At 39.2% G+C, this 18,994-nt stretch overlaps 1 protein-coding gene across 1 annotated transcript in view; it reads right to left on the reverse strand.

Annotated features, from left to right (window-relative positions):
• The window catches only part of LOC127577584 (cleavage and polyadenylation specificity factor subunit 6-like), a 54,055-nt gene extending 35,111 nt beyond the window's left edge, over positions 1-18,944 (reverse strand). Inside the window, exons 1-2 of the mRNA XM_052028825.1 lie at positions 18,849-18,944; positions 4,970-5,179 (exon numbers count right to left, since the gene is read on the reverse strand). Of these exons, the coding sequence (XP_051884785.1) occupies positions 4,970-5,179; positions 18,849-18,902 (264 nt within the window). The 5' untranslated portion in view covers positions 18,903-18,944. The remainder of the gene's footprint in view (positions 1-4,969; positions 5,180-18,848) is intronic.
• Between the last annotated feature and the right edge of the window lie 50 nt (positions 18,945-18,994).

Raw genomic sequence — 18,994 nt, forward strand, 5'->3', positions numbered from 1 at the left:
GCTCTACTCCCTGTACACCCATGACTACACGGTCAGATATAGCGTCAACTCGATCTTTAAGTTCGCCAATTATACCATTTTTAAATCGGCCAGATCAACAACAATGATGAGACGGGGCACAAGAAAAAGATTCCGAACCTTGTACATAGTGTCAGAACAACAACAACATAGTGTCAGAACAACAACAACATAGTGTCAGAACAAGGCAAAAGCGCTGTCATTGACCGAAGGAAATGGGGGGGGGTTGTACACAATCCTGACCTCATCAACAGAGCTGCTATAGAGATGGTTGACAGCTTTAAGTTCCTGGGCATCCATTTCACCAGCAACCTCACCTGGTCCCTCCTCACTGATGTGATGATCAACGAAGAGCATCAGCATATTACTTTCTTAGGCATCTGATGAAAATCTGGCTTGTCCACCAGGATTCCCTTGAACTTCTACAGACAAAGTATCCTGGCATGTTGCATTTTAGCCTGGTATGGCAACTACTGTGTTCTGGACTGATAGAATCTGCAGAGAGCGGTAAATGCAGCTCAGTTCGTCACAGGCTCGTCATTTCCTTCCACCCAGTCCATTTTCAATGGTGTGTTGCTTCAGGAAGGCTAATAGTATCATCAAGGATGCCTGCCACCCTGGCCATTCCCTTATTTCTCTTCTACCTTCTGGGAGAAGATACGGGGAGGTTGGAAAGCCCGGACATCCAGACTTAAGAACAGCTTCTTCTCCACTGCTAGCCTCCTGAACCAATCACCTGTTTCTCATCCCCTTCCTGGTGGCACTGCCACATTCTTGGACTCTTCATCCTGCCTCTCTGTAATTCCATTATTGTCATTTTAGCATTTCTTTTTGCACTACTTCAGATTGCACTGCATTCCATGCACTATTCTGCTGTTTTGCACTCGTTGTTGTATTTATTGTAGTAATTGTTATTACCATGTATATGGTTTAATCTGTGAGCTTCATGAGAGCAAGGAATTTCATTGCACCCTGGTGTACATGACAATAAATGAATCTGATGCATTGTCACATGAATATAATCAACATTTGGGTAAGGGCAACCAAGAGAATGACTTTGCCAAAGCTAACATCAACTTAACTAGCATGGCTTCCCGTTTCATCACACATCAATCTCTTTGATGTCTGCCAATTACAAATCTTACTCAGAGAGTACAATTGGATGGCAGAAAATGTGGTACTCGTGATAACAGAGAACTTCAGTTATCCTTCATGCGTGAAGGTAAAATCAAAGAAATGTTATTGGAACCCATTCAATACTCAGACAGTAAACCACGTCTCTACTCAAATGTAACTCTTGATTAAACACTGACAGAATATGTGTTTGGAGGCAGAGGATGTGGGCGAGGTCCTAAGTATGTACTTTGCATCAGTATTCACCAAGGAGAAGGACATGGAGGGTGGTGAGATCATACTAATATGCTAGGGCATTTTGAGATAACAAAAGTGGTGGTGTTGGGTCTCTTGAAGAACGTTAAGGTGGACAAGTCCCCAGGGCCTGATGGGATATACCCCAGGTTATTGAGGAGGAGGCAAGAGATGAGGTTGCTAGGGTCTTGACCAAGATTTTTCTGTCCTCTCTAGCCACAGGCAAGGTCCTGGAGGACTGGCGAGTAGCTAATTTTGTTCCTTTGTTCAAGGGAAATATAGATAATCCTGGAAATTCTAGACAAGCAAGTCTTACGTTGGAGAGGATTCAAAGAGATAGGATTTGAGCATTTGGAAAAGCATGGTCTAATTAGGGACAAATCAGCATGGTTTTGTGCGGGGAAGATCACATCTGACTAGCTTGATTGAGTTTTTCAAGGAGGTGACAAAGGTGATCGATGAAGATAGAGCAGTGGATGTTGTTACATGGGTTTTAGTAAGGCATTTGACAAGGTCCCTCGTGGTAGGCTCATCTATAAGATTAGATGCATAGGATCCACAATGACATGGCCGTTTGGATTCAGAACTGGCTTGCTTATAGAAGACAGAGAGTCGTGGTTGATGGGTCCTATTCTGGCTGCAAGTCCATGACTAGTGGCATTCCGCATGGATCCATACTGGGACCTCTGCTGTGAGGTAAATTACTTGGATGAAAACGTGGATAGGTGGGTTAATAAATTCACAGATGATACAAAAATTAGCGGCATTGTGGATGGTTGTAGAAGATTGCCAAAGGATACAGTAACATATAGATCAGTTGCAGATATGGGCAAAGAAATGGCAAGATGAAGTTTAATCCGGGCAAGTGTAAGATATTGCACTTTGGGAGATTAATGCCAGGACCCTTCACAGCATTGATGTACAATGGGATCTTGGGGTCCAAGTCTGTAGCTCCCCAAAAGTGGCCGCACAAGTCCAACGGGTGGTAAAGGCTGCATATGGCATACTTGTCTTTATTAGTTAAGGCAATGAGTTCAAGAGTCAGGAAGTTACGTTGCAGCTTTATAAAACTCTGGTTAGGCTACATCTGGAGTATTGCATTAAATTCTGGTTGCCCTATTATAGGAAGGATGTGGAGGCTTTGGATATAGAGTGCGGAAGGGTTTTACCAGGGTGCTGCCTGGATTAGAGGGCATGTTGGACAAACTAGGGTTGTTTTCTCTGGAACAGCGGAGGGTGAGGGGAGACCTGATAGAAGTTTAGAAAATTATAAGTTGCATAAATAGAGTAGACAGCCAATCTCTTTTCCCCCAAGATTGAAATGTCTAATACGAGAGGGCACACATTTAAGGTGACAGGGGGAATGTTCAAAGGAGATGTGTGGGGCAAAATTTTTTTTTAAAAACACAGATTGATGGGTGCCTAGAATGTGCTGCCAGGGGTGGTGATGGAGGCAGATACGATACAAGTGTTTAAGAGGCTCTTAGATTGGCACATAAATATGCAGAGAATGGAAGGATATGGACCATATGCAGGCAGAAGGGATTATCTTAATGAAGCATTATTTGCTTAATTAGTTTGGCACAACATCGTAGGCTGAAGGGCCTGTTCCTGTGCTGTACTGTTCTATATTCCATGTTCTAAAACAAACTGTGATCTGGTACAGGATCAAAGTATGGAAGTCCCAAACTTTAAACTTTCCTCAGAAAACCTGGTTCACCTTGAAAAGTTTAAGAAAAATCCAGGGAAGATGTAGCCACATTTTCAAGTAGAAAATGAGTAAAAGGGACAGCTATGACAATGGATGTGTGAATTACATTATTATGCACAACTTTGACCTGAATAGTTTTTCAATGGTATCTTATCATCCATTCATATGGCCTCACCCAAAGCCAGGTTACCTGACAGACAATTTTAACCTGCTGCTCAAGTAGCTGTTACGGACTAGGTTACTAGTGGGGAATATCCCTTTAAGATAGAGTAGTGTGTGTATGGCGTGATGACGTCAGTGGAAGATAAGGACGTGATGATGTTTTTGAAGCAGACAGTTGGATTCAGGAGAGAGAGAGAGAGGGAGAGGGAGAGGGAGAGAGAGAGAGAGAGAGAGAGAGAGAGAGAATGTTGTTACATGGGTTTTAGTAAGGCATTCGACAAGGTCCCTCCGGTGGACCGGCGGAGTCCACTTTGTCATTAACCTGCAGAGGGAAACAGGTATTTCTGTGGATGGCCACGATTCGAATGCCTTTCGGGGTGGCAGATACTTCGGAACAAAGCAGTGGAGTTCCTTTGTTGTTGACCTGTAGAAGGAAACAGGTATTTGTGTGGACGGCCATGATTTGAGAACCTTTCAGGCTGAGGCAGATGCGGAGGAGTAGTCACTGCTGAGTAGACACTGAGGTGTTGTATGGGTTCCATCGTGGAACGTCTGGATTTCGTAATTACTCTCTATTTTCTCTCTACACCTACATCTTATCTTCAGTCAATGGTGGTTTTGAAGAAGCCTTTGCTCACGTTTCACCTTATGGCTTGCTGAACTGAACTTTGAGTATTATTCCTAGACTTGGAGTTTGGGAATTTACCACACACACACTTCGAGTTTAGTTTTTGGGGTTAATGTTTAAGATTTAACATTTTTACTTCCAACATTCTAACATTTTTACTTTTATTTTTCTTATTATCATAAGTAGTTATTAATAAAGTAGTTTTTAACACTGATACATGACTCGGTGTGTTTCTTTTGTTGCTGGTTCGTAACATAGCCCAATGAGAGAATTATCTTTAATTATCATGATGGGCAAGGTTTTTTTGTACTCTCTGAAAGCACCAACTTTGAGATATGATTAGGGGTGTTTCAAAATAATTAAGGGATTAGATCCAGTCTAATCTATGTGGATTTCTATTTAACAAGTAGGTTAGATATCACCAGAGGATATTTATAAATTATACAACCAGATTAGATATTAGGAATATTTTTTTTCTGCAGAGTTGATGACCTTTGAAACAAGTTGCCAGCTAATGCAGTGTGGGGATTCATTGTGATATACTGGAAGATAGGATTGAAGTGCATGTGAAAATAGGGTTAATATGTTAATTTGCACATGTTGACAAAGGACAGGCTCAATGGATCTGTTGATCTTTTTTGGTTCATCATCTTTGTTTACTTGTATGTAGTTGGAAAACAATTTCCTGATGATAAGTAGAATTTACTTAAGTTTTTAATGGGTGAAATAATTCTGTGTCGTGCAAACTTGAGCTAACAATTTCACTCCCCCGTTAGCACGAACTAGATTCTTTGCTTTCAGAGGTAATGGACGAGATGACAGATAACAGGTTTGTGGGACTGATTTGACATAATAGGATTAAGTGCACTTGAACAGTAGGAAGAACCGAGAATAGCAACGTTTAAGCAGTTGCCCACAGCAGGAAGAGGAAACAGAAATCTGTTTGATCTAGGCAAATTTGGGATAACGGCAGAAAAATAGTTACTCCATTCAGAAACCTTTCAGGCTGCCCAAACGCAGCTGTCATCCATTAAATACATAGCTATGTACATTAAAATAACACTAAGTTCACATTCACTCACCCACGTTAGGTTTCCCACATAGACAGCTTGCCGTTTCCCTCCATATGTGTACACTATAGTTGGCCTGGTGCTATTTTCTGTTTTCTGTGGCTCACCAGGTGTCCGTGGTAATATCTCATCGTAACTTTGATCTTCGTGGTTATTACTATCAGCAGCTGCTATTACATCGTCGTAAAGGTCAACTTGATCATTTGCAACATAATCAGTCTCCTGAAAGAGAATCACACACTTCATTCAGGACTGTGCAATTAAGCAGGAGAAACAATATTTATAATACATTGCCCAATCATATAAAGAAGCAGACATGTATTCCTTAGTGCACTGTAGGTATTGTTGCCTTATATAATTATACTCTCCTCCCAGGTATCTCTTTCTTTGAAAGGGATAAGCCATAGTAAAGATATGTAGCAAAGAATGGGGAGTACATCTAACCAGAGTTCTCTTCAAAAGTGCTGGCATAGACACTGGTTCAAATGCATTTTGCACCATTGCATTGTTCTATGATTATAACCAAGGCATGTACATCTACTCACGATGAACTGGCACAGGATGTGTACCATCTATGGATTTGGAAAAGCAAAAGCAAGTGCACAACAAATGTTGCCAACTTTTTCCAATATGAAATACATACTGGAATTAAAAGTACAGGAGCAAGTCAACTTGTGGGGATTGGGAAACCCCTATTTTTCATTTTGACTTCCATAGTCACTTACACATGAGAATTTTAAATTCTGGAGCTGGGGTATGTGAAGCCAATAAAAGTCAGTGAAATTAGGCATGATAAGTATATTGTAAAGGATACAGGAGGAGTTTAGGATGAACCAAATTGAAAGGGAATGGGAGACACATGATGAGATAGAAATAAAGACAGACAAAAATAAGAGATGTGAGATTAAAGTAATTACAAAAAAGGATAATGGCCTAGAAATTGATATGTAGAATAGAATGTGATTGTAACTATTTACAGATTGAATTGCATCATTCCAGAAATCTGACTGGGATTGGTTGGGAGAAGCTATTTGCTCGTATAAAGATATCTGGCAAGTGCAAGGCTTTTAAAAGGGAGATAAGAAGAGTTCAGGGCCAGCCAGGAAATTAGGAGGGCGAAAAAGGATCATGAGATATCCCTGGCGAATAAGATAAAGGAAGAATCCTAAAATATTCTACAAGCACATTAAGAGTAAAAGGGAAGCTAGGGAGAGAATAGGTCCCCTTGATCAGTGTAGTCATCTATGAAATGGCAAGGTCTTAAATAAATACTTCTCTATTTACCATGGAGAAGGACGTGGAAGCTTGTGAGTTTAGGAGAGGGAACAGTGATATCCTGGAGTATATCAAAATTACAAATTAGGTGGTGTTGGAGGTCTTGAAACACCTGAAGGTGGATAAATCCTTGGGGCCTAAACAGGTGTATCTTAGAATGCTATGGGAAGGAAGAGAGGAGATTGCTGGGACCCTGGCAAAGATTTTTGCATCTTTGTTATCCACAGGTGAGGCACTAGAAGTCTGGAGGATAGCGTTTGTTGTACGTTTTTTTAAGGAGGGCAGCAGGGATAAGCCAGGAAACTACAAGTCACTGAGCCTTATATCAGTGGTGGCAGAGGTATTGGAAGGGATTCTGAGAGACAGGATTCATTTGCCTCTGGAAAGGCAAAGATTGATTTGCGAAAGCTGACTTTGTGCATAGGAAGTCATGTTTCCCAGATTTGACTGAGTTATTTGAAAAGGCAACCAAGTGGATGAAAAAGGGCAGAGCAGTAGACACTGTCTACGTGGACTTTAGCAAAGTCCCGCAATGATAGGCTGATCCGGAAAGTTAGGACACATGAGGTCCAGAGTGAGGCAGCAAATTGGATACAAAATTGGCTTGGTTGGAAAGAGGCAGAGGTTGGTAATGGAGGGTTTTTCCAGATTAGAGGCCTGTGATCAGTGGTGTGCTGCAGGGATCAGTGCTGGGTCCTCTATTGTTTGTATACATTAATAATTTGGATGAGAATGTAGGTGGCGTGATTAATGGAGGGAGGCAGAGGAATGGAGGGAGGGAGCAAGGGACAAGGAGATAGAAAGACAAGTCCAAGAGGAAATAGGAGACTGGGAGATGCAGAGCATCTGGCATAGCCTTGAGAGCAAAAGTAGGGAGGGGATAAGTGGGGTGAGGGTGGTGAGGTTAGTGCTGAGTGATGGAACCATAAAAGGAAATGCTGGAGGAGGATCAAGAGGGAAAAGAACCAGAACAGAGTTGGCCATAGGGCCAAGAGATTGTTCAGGCTAAGAGTTCGTAGATTTGGAGTAGGGTATCGTTTTGGAGGATTAACTTGATGGCATGTAGGAGGAGTGGGATGGAGTGTAGTTTGGTTGAGAGTACGTGAGGGGGCACATAGGAAGGTCAAGCAAGCAAGATAGAGTTTATAGAGCGCATGAGAGGGTGCGAGGTGGGTGGGAATTGGAGGGAGACCAACATACAATGGTAAGACAGGACACAGGCATGGGCCAGAGAGAAAGAGAAATTATGATACTGTAAACAGATTGGCAGATATTTGAGTATAAGTGTTAGCAAGGAGACGAGGAAATTTGTTTTCAGGCAGCAGATGGTTGGGATTTGTAACTCACTGACTGAAAGAATGACAGAGGGATATCTAAAATTTGCCTGGATATGTGTTTTTCTTTTAAAGCCATGAACTGCAGAATTAATGACCAAGTGCTGAATGTGGGATGGGGTTAGACAGACCTTTTTCAACTGGCATGGACACAATGCACAGAAGGACCTCCTTCTGTGTTGTAAAATTTCCATGGTTCATTGAGGGGATGGATCGCAAATAGTTACACCACTCTTGCTGGCCTGAAAGAATTTGATTAGGCTATTTCTCTTTCTAATCTTTTCTGCAGAATCTTTAAAGAGAGTGGATTAAACTTTTGTAACGTAACTATTCTTCTGCATTCTTCATGAGATATGGTAATTTCAGTTACAAGTCTTATTCGCTAAAATTTGCAAAGTATCTTTCTTTTCCCGAGATTTCCACCCCCACATTTTAAAATGCTCTACAGGTCCTCCCCATCTTACAAACACACAACTTAAGTACAGCCCATACATATGAACGAGTGTTTGGGAGACCTGCAGGATGGATTTACTGGCTGTGGGGCTGCAGGCAGCTTCTGCCAGATGGGAACTCTGTTTGTGGTCACACTTCCAAGTTGTGAACTGTTCACGTGACCAACAGTTCACAGGAACGGAACCCTGTCATAAACCAGGGAGGACCTGTACTGGCTCCAAGTACATCTACCCTGCCACAACTCACTGGCTGACAGTGGATCAATAGGCATGCTGAGATAATTCTACAACTGTAACATTTATCATCCTACAAAGAACCATAATTCTCACATCCTTAGGATGTTCAGATAAAGCTTAGTGTTTTCATTAATTTTTTAAAAATCTAACATTGGTGAAACTAATCAACCTTGTGTTTTCACTTAGGATGTACTCACCAAGACAGAGATACCACAGCCATCTCTGGTAGAGAATTATACAAATTCTAAATGCTCAGGGTGAAGAGATATCTTTTCATCTCAATCCTGAATGATCAACCTTTATTTTGAGGATGTGGCCCCTGGTTCTAGCCACCAGAGAAGACATCATCCTTGCAGCTATCCTTCCAAACCCTTTAAGAAATGTCAGTGTTTCAATGAGATCACCATTCATTCTTCCAAACCAGAGACTGTACATCTAGTCTGCTTAATCTGTCCTCAATGGACAAAACACACATTCCAAATCTGGTGTGCCTTCACTGAACTCTCTCTTTTGCAAGTTCATCTTCCCTTAGGTTATGAGACCAGATCTGCACAGGTTCTGTCTCAGTAGAATGCAATAGAATTGCAGTAAAACATTTTTACTCTTGTACTCAACTCCTCTTTCAATAAGGGTCTTTCTGATTACCTGTGTTCTTGCATGGTGGCTTTCAGTGATTCTTGTACAAAGACATCCAGGTCCCTCTGAACACCAAAACTCTCCAATTAAAAAAGTTTTCTTATTTTCTACTTTATATTCCATCTGCCATGCCTTCACCATTCACTTAGCCTTTCCATTTCCCCTTGAAGCCTCTCTACATCCTTCTCACAACTGTCATTGCCACACAGCTTTGTATCATCACCTTGGATATATTACACTAGGTTCCGTCATGTAAATTATTGACATAGATTATAAACAGCTAGCACCCCAGAACAAATTCCTATGCAACTCACTAATTAGAGCCTCCCATCCCAAAATGAGCCATTTATTCCTACTCTGTTTCATGTCAGTTACCCAATCCTCAGTGTATTACCCCCAATACCATGCGCTCTAATGTTATTTAATAATGTCTTGTGTGGCACCTTATGGAAGGCCATCTGAAAGTCATAATACATCCACTGGTACCCCTCATCTATTCTGTTAGATACAACCTCAATGAATTCCAACATATTTGTCAAACGTAATTTTGTTATCACAATACCAGAATGAATCTTTCTAAGTGCCCCACTATCACTTCCTTAGTGATTGATTTTAACATTTTCCCCACGACTGGCATCAGGCTAACTGGTCTATAATCCCTTGTTTTCGCTCTCCCAGTTTTCTTAAATAGGGGGATTACACTTGCTACCTTCCAATCTGGAGGAACAGTTGCATAATCTATGGAATTATGGATGATAAAAACCATTCACTATCCCCATAGCTACCTCTTTCAAAACCTTGGGATCCAAGTCATCAGGTCCTAGAGATTTATTAGCTTTCAGTCCTAATAATTTCCCCAATACTTTTTTTAAAAAAATTATGTTCATTTCTTTCAGTTCTTGATTCTTCCCACAGTTGTTATTCTCCACTATTTCCGGGAGGTATTTTTTGGTCATCTTCTGTGAAGACAGGTGTAAAATATTTGTTGAATTTCTCCGTCATTTTCTTTATTCCCCAATATGTTTTCTCCTGTCTCAGTCTGAAAAGAACTAACATTAATTTTAGCTAATTTTCTCTTTATTTTTTTTAACATACACATAGAAGCTTTTACAGTCTGTTTTTGTATTCCTTGCTAAATTACACTGAACTTCTACTTGTCCTTTCCTCATCGATGCCTTGATCATTCCTTGGCAAATCTGAAATTCCCCTCCACACTATTAAAGCTAATTTGGTTTTCCTAGTCTAAATGTAGATCAACATTCCTCGTGACTATTATGATACTCTTCTTAAATGAATCTCTGAATGCATGATTGAAACTGTGCCCTACTTACCACCACTATTTAGGGACCCCATAGACAACTCCCACCATTGTTTCCGACCCCATTGTTTCTTAGTTCTATCCAAACTGATTCTACTTCCTGATATTCTTCCTAAGATCCCGTGTACTGCCATTATCAGGGCTATCCCTCCACCACCTCCATTTTGCCCACCATTTCTGAAAGTTAAGTATCCTGGAATATTTAATTCTCAACCTTGATCACTTTTGCCACCATGTATCAGTGGCTATTAGTTCACATCCATTTACTTCTGTTTGTGTGATCAATTTGTCTAGTTACAAATGTGTGCATTCAGATAAAAAAAATCAAGTTCTCCCGACATCAAGGGATGTGCAGCCTTCTGAGGCCTCAGGGTACAGTTTGTTACTCATGAACGCAAAGGCGGCAAGTCTCACAGTCCATTCAAAGAGCCATAAATTGTTCCATTTGTTCCATGAAATAAGCTGAGAAATTTATTCAATTTAAGAGATGCTGTCCCACCCAAATAAGGATCATGTGAATGTTTTAAAATCTGTGAAATAGCAAAATAAAAATACCTTGAGGGCTGAATGTAAATTTGCTTTTAGGCTATGATTTTACCTAATGCACCAGTTTGACAATATTTATTCTACCACTTTATGAAATTATGAGAAACCTTATGTCTTGTCCAAGAAATATAGAAAGGAGGATTTATGTTCAAAGACAATCCTGTGCTTGCACTTTCAGTGAAAGACACATTTGGTTTTGCTAGCAGAGGAAGCTTGCTCCCCAGAGCTAGTCTTGCTGCACAAGTAATGTCCAACACATGAAAAACTAAGAGCTGCATTTATATAGTGCCTTGAACTATCTCATGACATTCCAGATCTCTGATCTATACATCCTCCAGACCGAACTTTAGTTTCCTCATCTTGCTTTTCGTAATTTAAATTCTCCTGCCTTCCACCCTTTACAGGTTTTTCCATTTATTCTCTATTCCCTTTCCTTGCATCTTAAAACCTAGTTTATTTGTAACTTTTCTCAATTCTGATGAGATTATTAACCACATATTTTAACTCAGCTTCTCCCTCCACAAATGCTGCCTAACCTTCTGATTATTTTCATCATTCTGTTTATTTCAGATTTCCAGCATCTACAATACTTAGTTTTAGTGCAATTAGGAGAATGCTGGAAGTGCTCAGCAAGTCACCTTCATAGCTTTGTTTCCTCTCTTGCCAGCATACCTTTAAGTTCTGCTCTTCTCATCAACAAGATCAGATTTGTCTCTTTTACCTAATTTACTTTCATTGTTTTCTGTTTTCCTTGTCAGCTCACAAATGCTCCGTGCCCTGATGAAATTTCTAGTATATTCTATTTCCATGTTCCAAAGTAGGCAGTATTTTGGATTTGGACTTGTTATAGTACTGTTAGTTGAGGAATATTAAATATTAGCAGGGATAAATAGTAGGGATAGTTCTCCTTCCCTATTTCAAAGCCTCTCTGTGGGACCTTTGCTTTCCACTTGAAAGTGTAAACCCGCAGCTTGTTACCATATCTGATTAGCATTTCTAACAATGCAGCACTTCTTCAGAATTGTATTGGAGTTCTAGCCAAGACTGTGTTCACTCGAGTAGAGCTTGAAGCCGCAATCTTCCTACTTGAAGCCAGGAATGTTTCCACAGAAAAAGATAACATGTTTTTTTCTCTCAAAGAGAATACAATTACACGTCCAATTCTTTATACATTTATAAATATCAATAACAGCTTTTTTCTCCAAATCACAGGAAATAATGCATTTAATTATACATGCCAATGTACCTTTGTCTACCGATCACATGCCACAACAAACTTTGACATCAATGAGATTTGCTGCTTTATTTCCTATTTTTAGCATCTGCAGTATTTTACTTGTGGTATTTTGAGAACTAGAAGCACAATGGTGGAGTGACTTGAGCACTACCAAATAAATGACATAAACACAGTTAGGAGTTGAAGAGAAATTCAGATTTTCACATCCAAGGACACCAGTCACTTTATACTTCAAATTATTGAAGTTGGCAATCTCCCACCTAGTTATAACAGAAAAAAGTTTTTCCAAACAACTCAGTGCTCATCAGTTACATTAATAAATTGATAATGTCTCCTTAAAAAAAACAAAAATCAGACTTTTATACTATATTGCATAACTTGTGTGAATTTTTAACCCACTGTGTGCGATTTTTTAATCCAAATTGCTCCCACCACCAATAAGAGGGATATACTCGCACTTCACCTGGTGATAGACTTATAACTCATATATTGGAAGGTTGGAATCATCAGTTGTACTGATATATTTTTAAACTCTTCAACATATTTCTACTGCATTCTATTTATGATCTAAGAAACAGAGAGGCTAATCTTGTTAAGGTGGAGGTCCCGAAACCAATTATGGCAAGCTCAACTACCGTCAGATTCTCAAATAAGTACAACATAAAGCCAGAGGGGAAAGTACAAAAAGTTGTATGAAACTTCCAAATCTTCTTCAAGGAATTATGTTCTTTAATCAGTTTCTGTGTGAATATAATTTTCACAGAATGAATTAACATTACTCCAACTTTCAGACAAAACAATCTGTTCCAAGTTTCCTTATGTCAAATTGGCTAAGCCTAGGTTTTAGGTGAAATCTGGATGGTTTGATCATGGTCACAGATCCACTAAGCTGAAATTGTACATTCCAAGTTAAGTGCAAGTAGATAATGATGGTGACTAGGAACTCTGTACAATGACTATTGAGTCATTAGCAAAATTTACATTACAGGATAACTGAATCTCTAACAAAGAAGTTACAAGAATTTAAGAAACACAAGCAGGAGGCCATATGGTCCTTTGAGTCACTTCCACGATTCATCAAGACCACGTTAAAGCCATTTTCCTTGACTATCCCCATATCCCTCGATTCCCTTAATATCCAGAAATCCATCAATTTCTGTTTTGAATGAACTCAATGAACGTGCCTCCAGAGTCCTCTGGGGTAGAGAATTCCACAGCTTTGCCATCCTCTGAGTTCAGAAATTTCTCCTTACGGGTCCTAAAACGGCCAGTACCTCATTCTAAAACTGTAACCCCTGGTTCTAGACTCCTTAGCCAGGGTAACATCCTCCTTGCATCCAGCCTGTTGAGTCCCGTGAGAAGTTTTTAAGTTTCTGGAAGATCGCCTCTCATTGAGAGAACATATGCCTTAATGGACAGTACTGTGTTGCAGCAGGTAGAGTTGGTGCCTCATAGCTCCAGTGATCAGGGTTCAATCCCAATCTCTGGTGCTGTTTGTAAATTCTCCCTGCAACCTCATGGGTTTCCCCTGGCTGCTTTTGTTTCCTCCACAACCTGAAAATGTGCTGGTTGCTAGGTTAATTGATTACTGTAAATTACCCCCTTGTATGCAGGTGGTAGGAAAGTCAGAATGATGAACATTTGTGATAAAATGGGGTACAGGGAAATCAGTGGGAGAATGGAATCGATGGGATTGCTCTGAGAGCTGGCAGTGACTTAAAGGGCCAAATGACCTCTATGTCACAAGGAAATACAAGAATATTTCATATTTGAGAAACCAAGCTCTACTAAGTACCCTGCACTACTGCCGTTTGAGTTACGGTAGTTCACCCTTACAGAATTAACAAATCACTACCTAAAAATTTGATCTACAGAATAAAATTCACTCCCATAGAATTTGTGTGAAAAACTGTAAATAAATCAACACCTTTTTTCAACTCGCGTTTCTTAACATGTGTAGATGACGGGGCTTCACGTAATGCAAACCCTCCATAACTTGGGGGTTGCCTGTATACCAGAAGTAAATCGGAAAATAATTGTTTTCAGGAATATCCAGCTCCGAGTAAAATCCCTATCTCCAGATTAATCTCCAAATTTCCATTCTCATTAGAAATTAACCTCAGAATATAGTTACATAAAAGCAAAATATTGTAAAAGCTAAAAACCTGAATTAAAAACAAAATGTTGCAGATATTCAGCAGTTTACACAGCACCTGTGGAAGTGCAGGGAAATCCCAAATAACACCAAATATAAAAATACAATTCAGAATGTTCAATATTAAATAACACTGCTTCCTGTACAAACCACACAGATTTAAAAGAATCTATGGTTATGGTACAACCACCAAGAATATAAAAATAAATTACCATCACCCCTTTCAGAGCTGTAAGATTTAATAACGAAAGATGCCACGTTGTGGTATTGAATTTAAAAAAAAGCAAGATGATCCTTGGTTCAATCCCCGTTCTATGGTGAGTTAGGTGATCATACAAAATAAGTGCGGTGACACGTTAAGATGTTCTTGGGTAGAAAGGAAAATCAGATGGGAGTTTTCAGTTATGACTATTAGCTAATCACTTCTGTGATCCTTCCTCCATTCAAAGCAGACAGTGTAACCCTGTAATAGATGGATTACTAACTAATTCTTGCATTCCTCACATGAAGAGCATACCCGATTAAAGTAATTTAAAAAATATCCAAAATAATTTTGCAAATTCCATTCAAGATTAATGAAATTACAATTTTAAATTTAAAATTATCTTCTAATCTATTTTATGATAATCAGATGAAACTAAATGTGTTTAAACATCTTAAGATGCAGAGTTGCACTTAATGGAAGTCAGATTTGTAAATAAGGGAGATAATTATAAATTTGGATGAAACAGAGTAACAGAAAGTTTAGAACATAAGCACCAACAAAATAGTGGACCAAAGGCTTATTCCTCTGCTGTAAATTCATTGCAATTATACCAATGTTTACTACTAGAGTATAAAAGTTTTTAATCTAGCTCATCCCTTTAAGAAAGCATGGTCAAATAAATATACCCAAAGTCAATTAAAAATTAATTGAGTTCAAGAAGAAAATGTATGAATTTCCATTATCAACTAAAGTCAACCTAGAATACACACTAGAATGAAAATACCTTTACTGACAGAAAATACAAAGTTAATACTTGGAACATTAAAGTGACACATGTCAAAAATTTTGTAAATGAATTTATTTGTTGTAAAGACTATTTATGCTCATACTCTAATGCAGCACCTAAGTAGTGCTACAGATTTGTTTTGCTGATGAAGTGTTCAAAGATCCTTTGTCTGCTGTCCCAGTGAACACAAAAAAATCCAATAGCATTATTTTGAAAAATAACAAGAGAGTTATCCTCACTTTCCTGGCCACTATTTGTTCCTCACTTAACATCTTCAAAAACAGATTAGCTGGTAATTATCACATTGGTGTTTGTGGGAGCACAAATAACTACCATGTTTCCTACATAACACCAGTGATCAGACTACAAAAAAACACTTCACTGACTATAAAATACATTGGGAGATCAAAGATTTATGATAGATAATGAAGACACATGAAAGGTTTTACAATAAATGCAAGTCTCTCTTTAAGTAACAGAGTTTTATCACACCTAAAACAGCCTTCAACTCAGCCACGTGTCCATAATACTGCTTTCCAACAGGCATTACAACCAGTAAAACTACATCACTGGATTAATAAACTGCAGATCTGAGGTGTCAAACCTGCAGACAGGAATCAAGAGTTAAGATCAACTTGCCCTTGCTGCCCAGCCAGCCGAATCCTGAGATTATATTTCTGACACAATTTGTCCTGTTTGAATTTTAAACTGGAAAATTGGAACAGCCTATTGTTAATTGGCAGTCAAATCTGAAATCTGTGCACCAAGACGTGTTTGTACCAATAATTTTAGATATATTGAAGTTAATAGGACAATGAATTTAAAATTGTATATAGCCACTAGGTCTCCATAACACATAGCCCAAGAATTTTTAAGCTAGGATCTACCTGCTGCGGACAACTGAAACAATTCTTAAGCTGACTTCAACTTAAAATAAGTGTGGTTTTACACAGTTTGCATGCCCTTATTTAGATTCCCTGCTGAGAAAATAGCTGGTAGACTACAGTCCCAATTTATATTTCAGTTAATACAAGTTCTAGGAACACAGCAATACGGAGAACTGGAGAAAAATCTGCAATCCATTTGGCTGATCCCTGAAAATTAAAAAATTACCAAGCCTTCCTTATAACGCACAATTGCTTCTTTCATTGTGGAATTGTACAACTCATTCCATAACTGACAAGTTATTTGCTTCCACTGTCTCTTAATAGGGAAAAATATTATTCTAAAAACTAACCATTTATTAACAAAAATTATTGTGAATGGGTTAGGGTCAATGTTACTTATGAGCATCATTTTATTCACGGTGTCATGTTCTGCCCACAATCTCACTTTCAAGGGATCAGTATTCAAAGGCACTTGAGCAATGAAGTAATATTCACATTGCCACTAGGCAGCCATTTTCATGGCACACACAAATCACCCTCGACCCCCTGCCACCTTTGGTCTCCCTCCATCCATACTTACTTTTTTCCAGATGCAGAAGATCAGATGAGCTGATCCCCCATCCAACAGGCATCTAGCATGGTTGAACTGGCTCAATACCATGAGCAGGTCTCATGTTGCCTACTCTAAGGCACTGCTGGCTGTCAAAGGCTTCTTAATTTTTAAATCTCTCTGATATTCAAACCATTTAAAACTTATTCAAATACATTTATTTTTATAAACATGAAAAATTAAAAGCACATTGAAACACAAACAGTTAATTAACATTGAAGTAAAGCAAAATAAATGTTCACATGTCTTTATATTTTGCCAGAGAGTTTTCAAATAGGAGTTGCCATTTGTATGCTTATCCTTTCTGGAGAGAAGCTGAGGGCCAAATATGAAACCAGGCCTTCTCTTCAGTGAGTCACATTCCTGCCACTGGTGCTTGCAGTTGGCATTCAGCACATCTCAGATTTCTGCATATGTGTAGTCAAACAGAGAAGTCTAAGCTATCCTGAGCTGCAAACAGCTGATAGCCAGTGGCTCCCTTTGGGACCACCAGCTTTTAGTCAGCACAATTTGGTCCATTACTAGTCTTTGAATAAGGCATAGAAAAGTCGGAGACAAAATGAATTAAATTAGAAAGGTTGATTAAAATATCTCAGATGTGTAACACAGCAAGATGTAATGTGAATTACAGAATGTGGCAGGACTACATAATAAATGGGAGGATATTAAGGGATGTGAGTGGAAAGCAGGGACATTGCACTATATGCTTCTTAAAGGAGGCAGGAGAAGTGAACAAGGTGGTTAAAACAGCATATGTGATGTTTTCCATTATAGCCAGTTACAGAGTATTAGAGCAGGAGATTCTATACAACACTAGTTTTAGACCACAACTGACTATAGTTATAGTCAGTTCACTACAGAATAAGTATCATTGCACTGGAGAGGATACAGAGGAGATGTACAACAGTGTTACCAGGACTGTAAATGTTAAGCTATGATAAAGATTGAGTTTTTTTTGGAACAGAGGAGGCCGAGGAGAAACTTGATTGAGGCATATAAAATTGAGGAGACTAGACAGAGTAAATAAGGACCAATTTCATTTAGCAGTGAAGGTAGAGATTTAAAGTAACGTGTAGAATTATTGGGGAAGAAAACTCACTGACTTAGGGGGTAAAAACATTTTAAAAAGTACTTGGACAGGTACTTGAAGAGCCATGACTTGCAGAGCTACAGACTGAGCGCTGGATATGGGTTAGGCTGGGCTGCTCTTTTTTAGTTGACATTGGATAGTGTTGGGGCTAATAAATGGCAGCCTTCTACATCATAAGTATACTATAACTCACAAAGACCAAAGTTGCCAGGAAGACACCAAGTTTAAGAACACCCCTCAAAGAAAGAGTATTAGATTTGTTTACACCAACTTTAAATAGAACAATGTCAGATGCATTTGCCTTCACTACAAAAAAAAGATATTTATCTGAACCACCAGTACTTAGATCGTTGGATATGCAAAGTATGAACTTTGCAGTTTTTAGTTTTATTTCAGATTAACAAATGTTAAATGTTCCCCTTTTTAGTGCCACAAATTCTCACCCATACACACATTGAACAACGTTTGGAATGATCAAGGATAACAGTTTGCTGCACTACAAACGTGCTACCAAGTGCACAGACAAACTAACAAACCATACAATTATCTAACAAATACATCGGCAAGTAGTTCTTAGTGGTGAAGATCTGAACAATTAAACCTTTTCCCTTTTTAAGATGCCGGTGTAAAGGGTGTTTTTTTGCCAGCACGTTATGCTTACGTTCAGATTTCTACCATGTCACTTTATTCGTTTGTGAAATTGCTTCTTACAAGTGTAGGCACCAATATGTCATTTCTAATCTTAAAATACTGGAAGTCTAAAGTTCACACATCCAACTATCAGATATTTTTATGTGAAATTATCAACAATAAAATCCAGACCCAATTCCGATTTTCCGGATTTGTTCGCTAAAAGTGAATTCCTTTGACTTATTTCAACATGTAAAGGTTTCTCCTCCTCAAAGCTCTTTAGGCTCGACTCCAAGCCGATTTTAAGCTGAAATTACTCGGCCCAGGAAAGGAATCTCCCCCCACCAGCTCCCTAAATCGAGCCAAGGCCTGCACCGCAAATCTCAATTTTCTCCCCCACTCTCTCCAAGCGGATCTCCCATTAATACCGCGACTACTGTTGACTCCGCACCACTCTTATTCCCCCGGCTTCCAGAACTCGTGCTCACCCACCTGGTTAAACTCTTCATCCGCGTAAATGTCGATTAAATCAGCTCCCTCGGCCATTCCCCCAGTCGTGCCGCACCGCGCCGTGCGAACACGGACAATTAAACACCCGGATGCCTTTCGGGGACGAACCAAACTGTGCTGGCGATACG

Source organism: Pristis pectinata, chromosome 14 (assembly GCF_009764475.1).
Source record: "Pristis pectinata isolate sPriPec2 chromosome 14, sPriPec2.1.pri, whole genome shotgun sequence".
NCBI lineage: Eukaryota > Metazoa > Chordata > Chondrichthyes > Rhinopristiformes > Pristidae > Pristis > Pristis pectinata.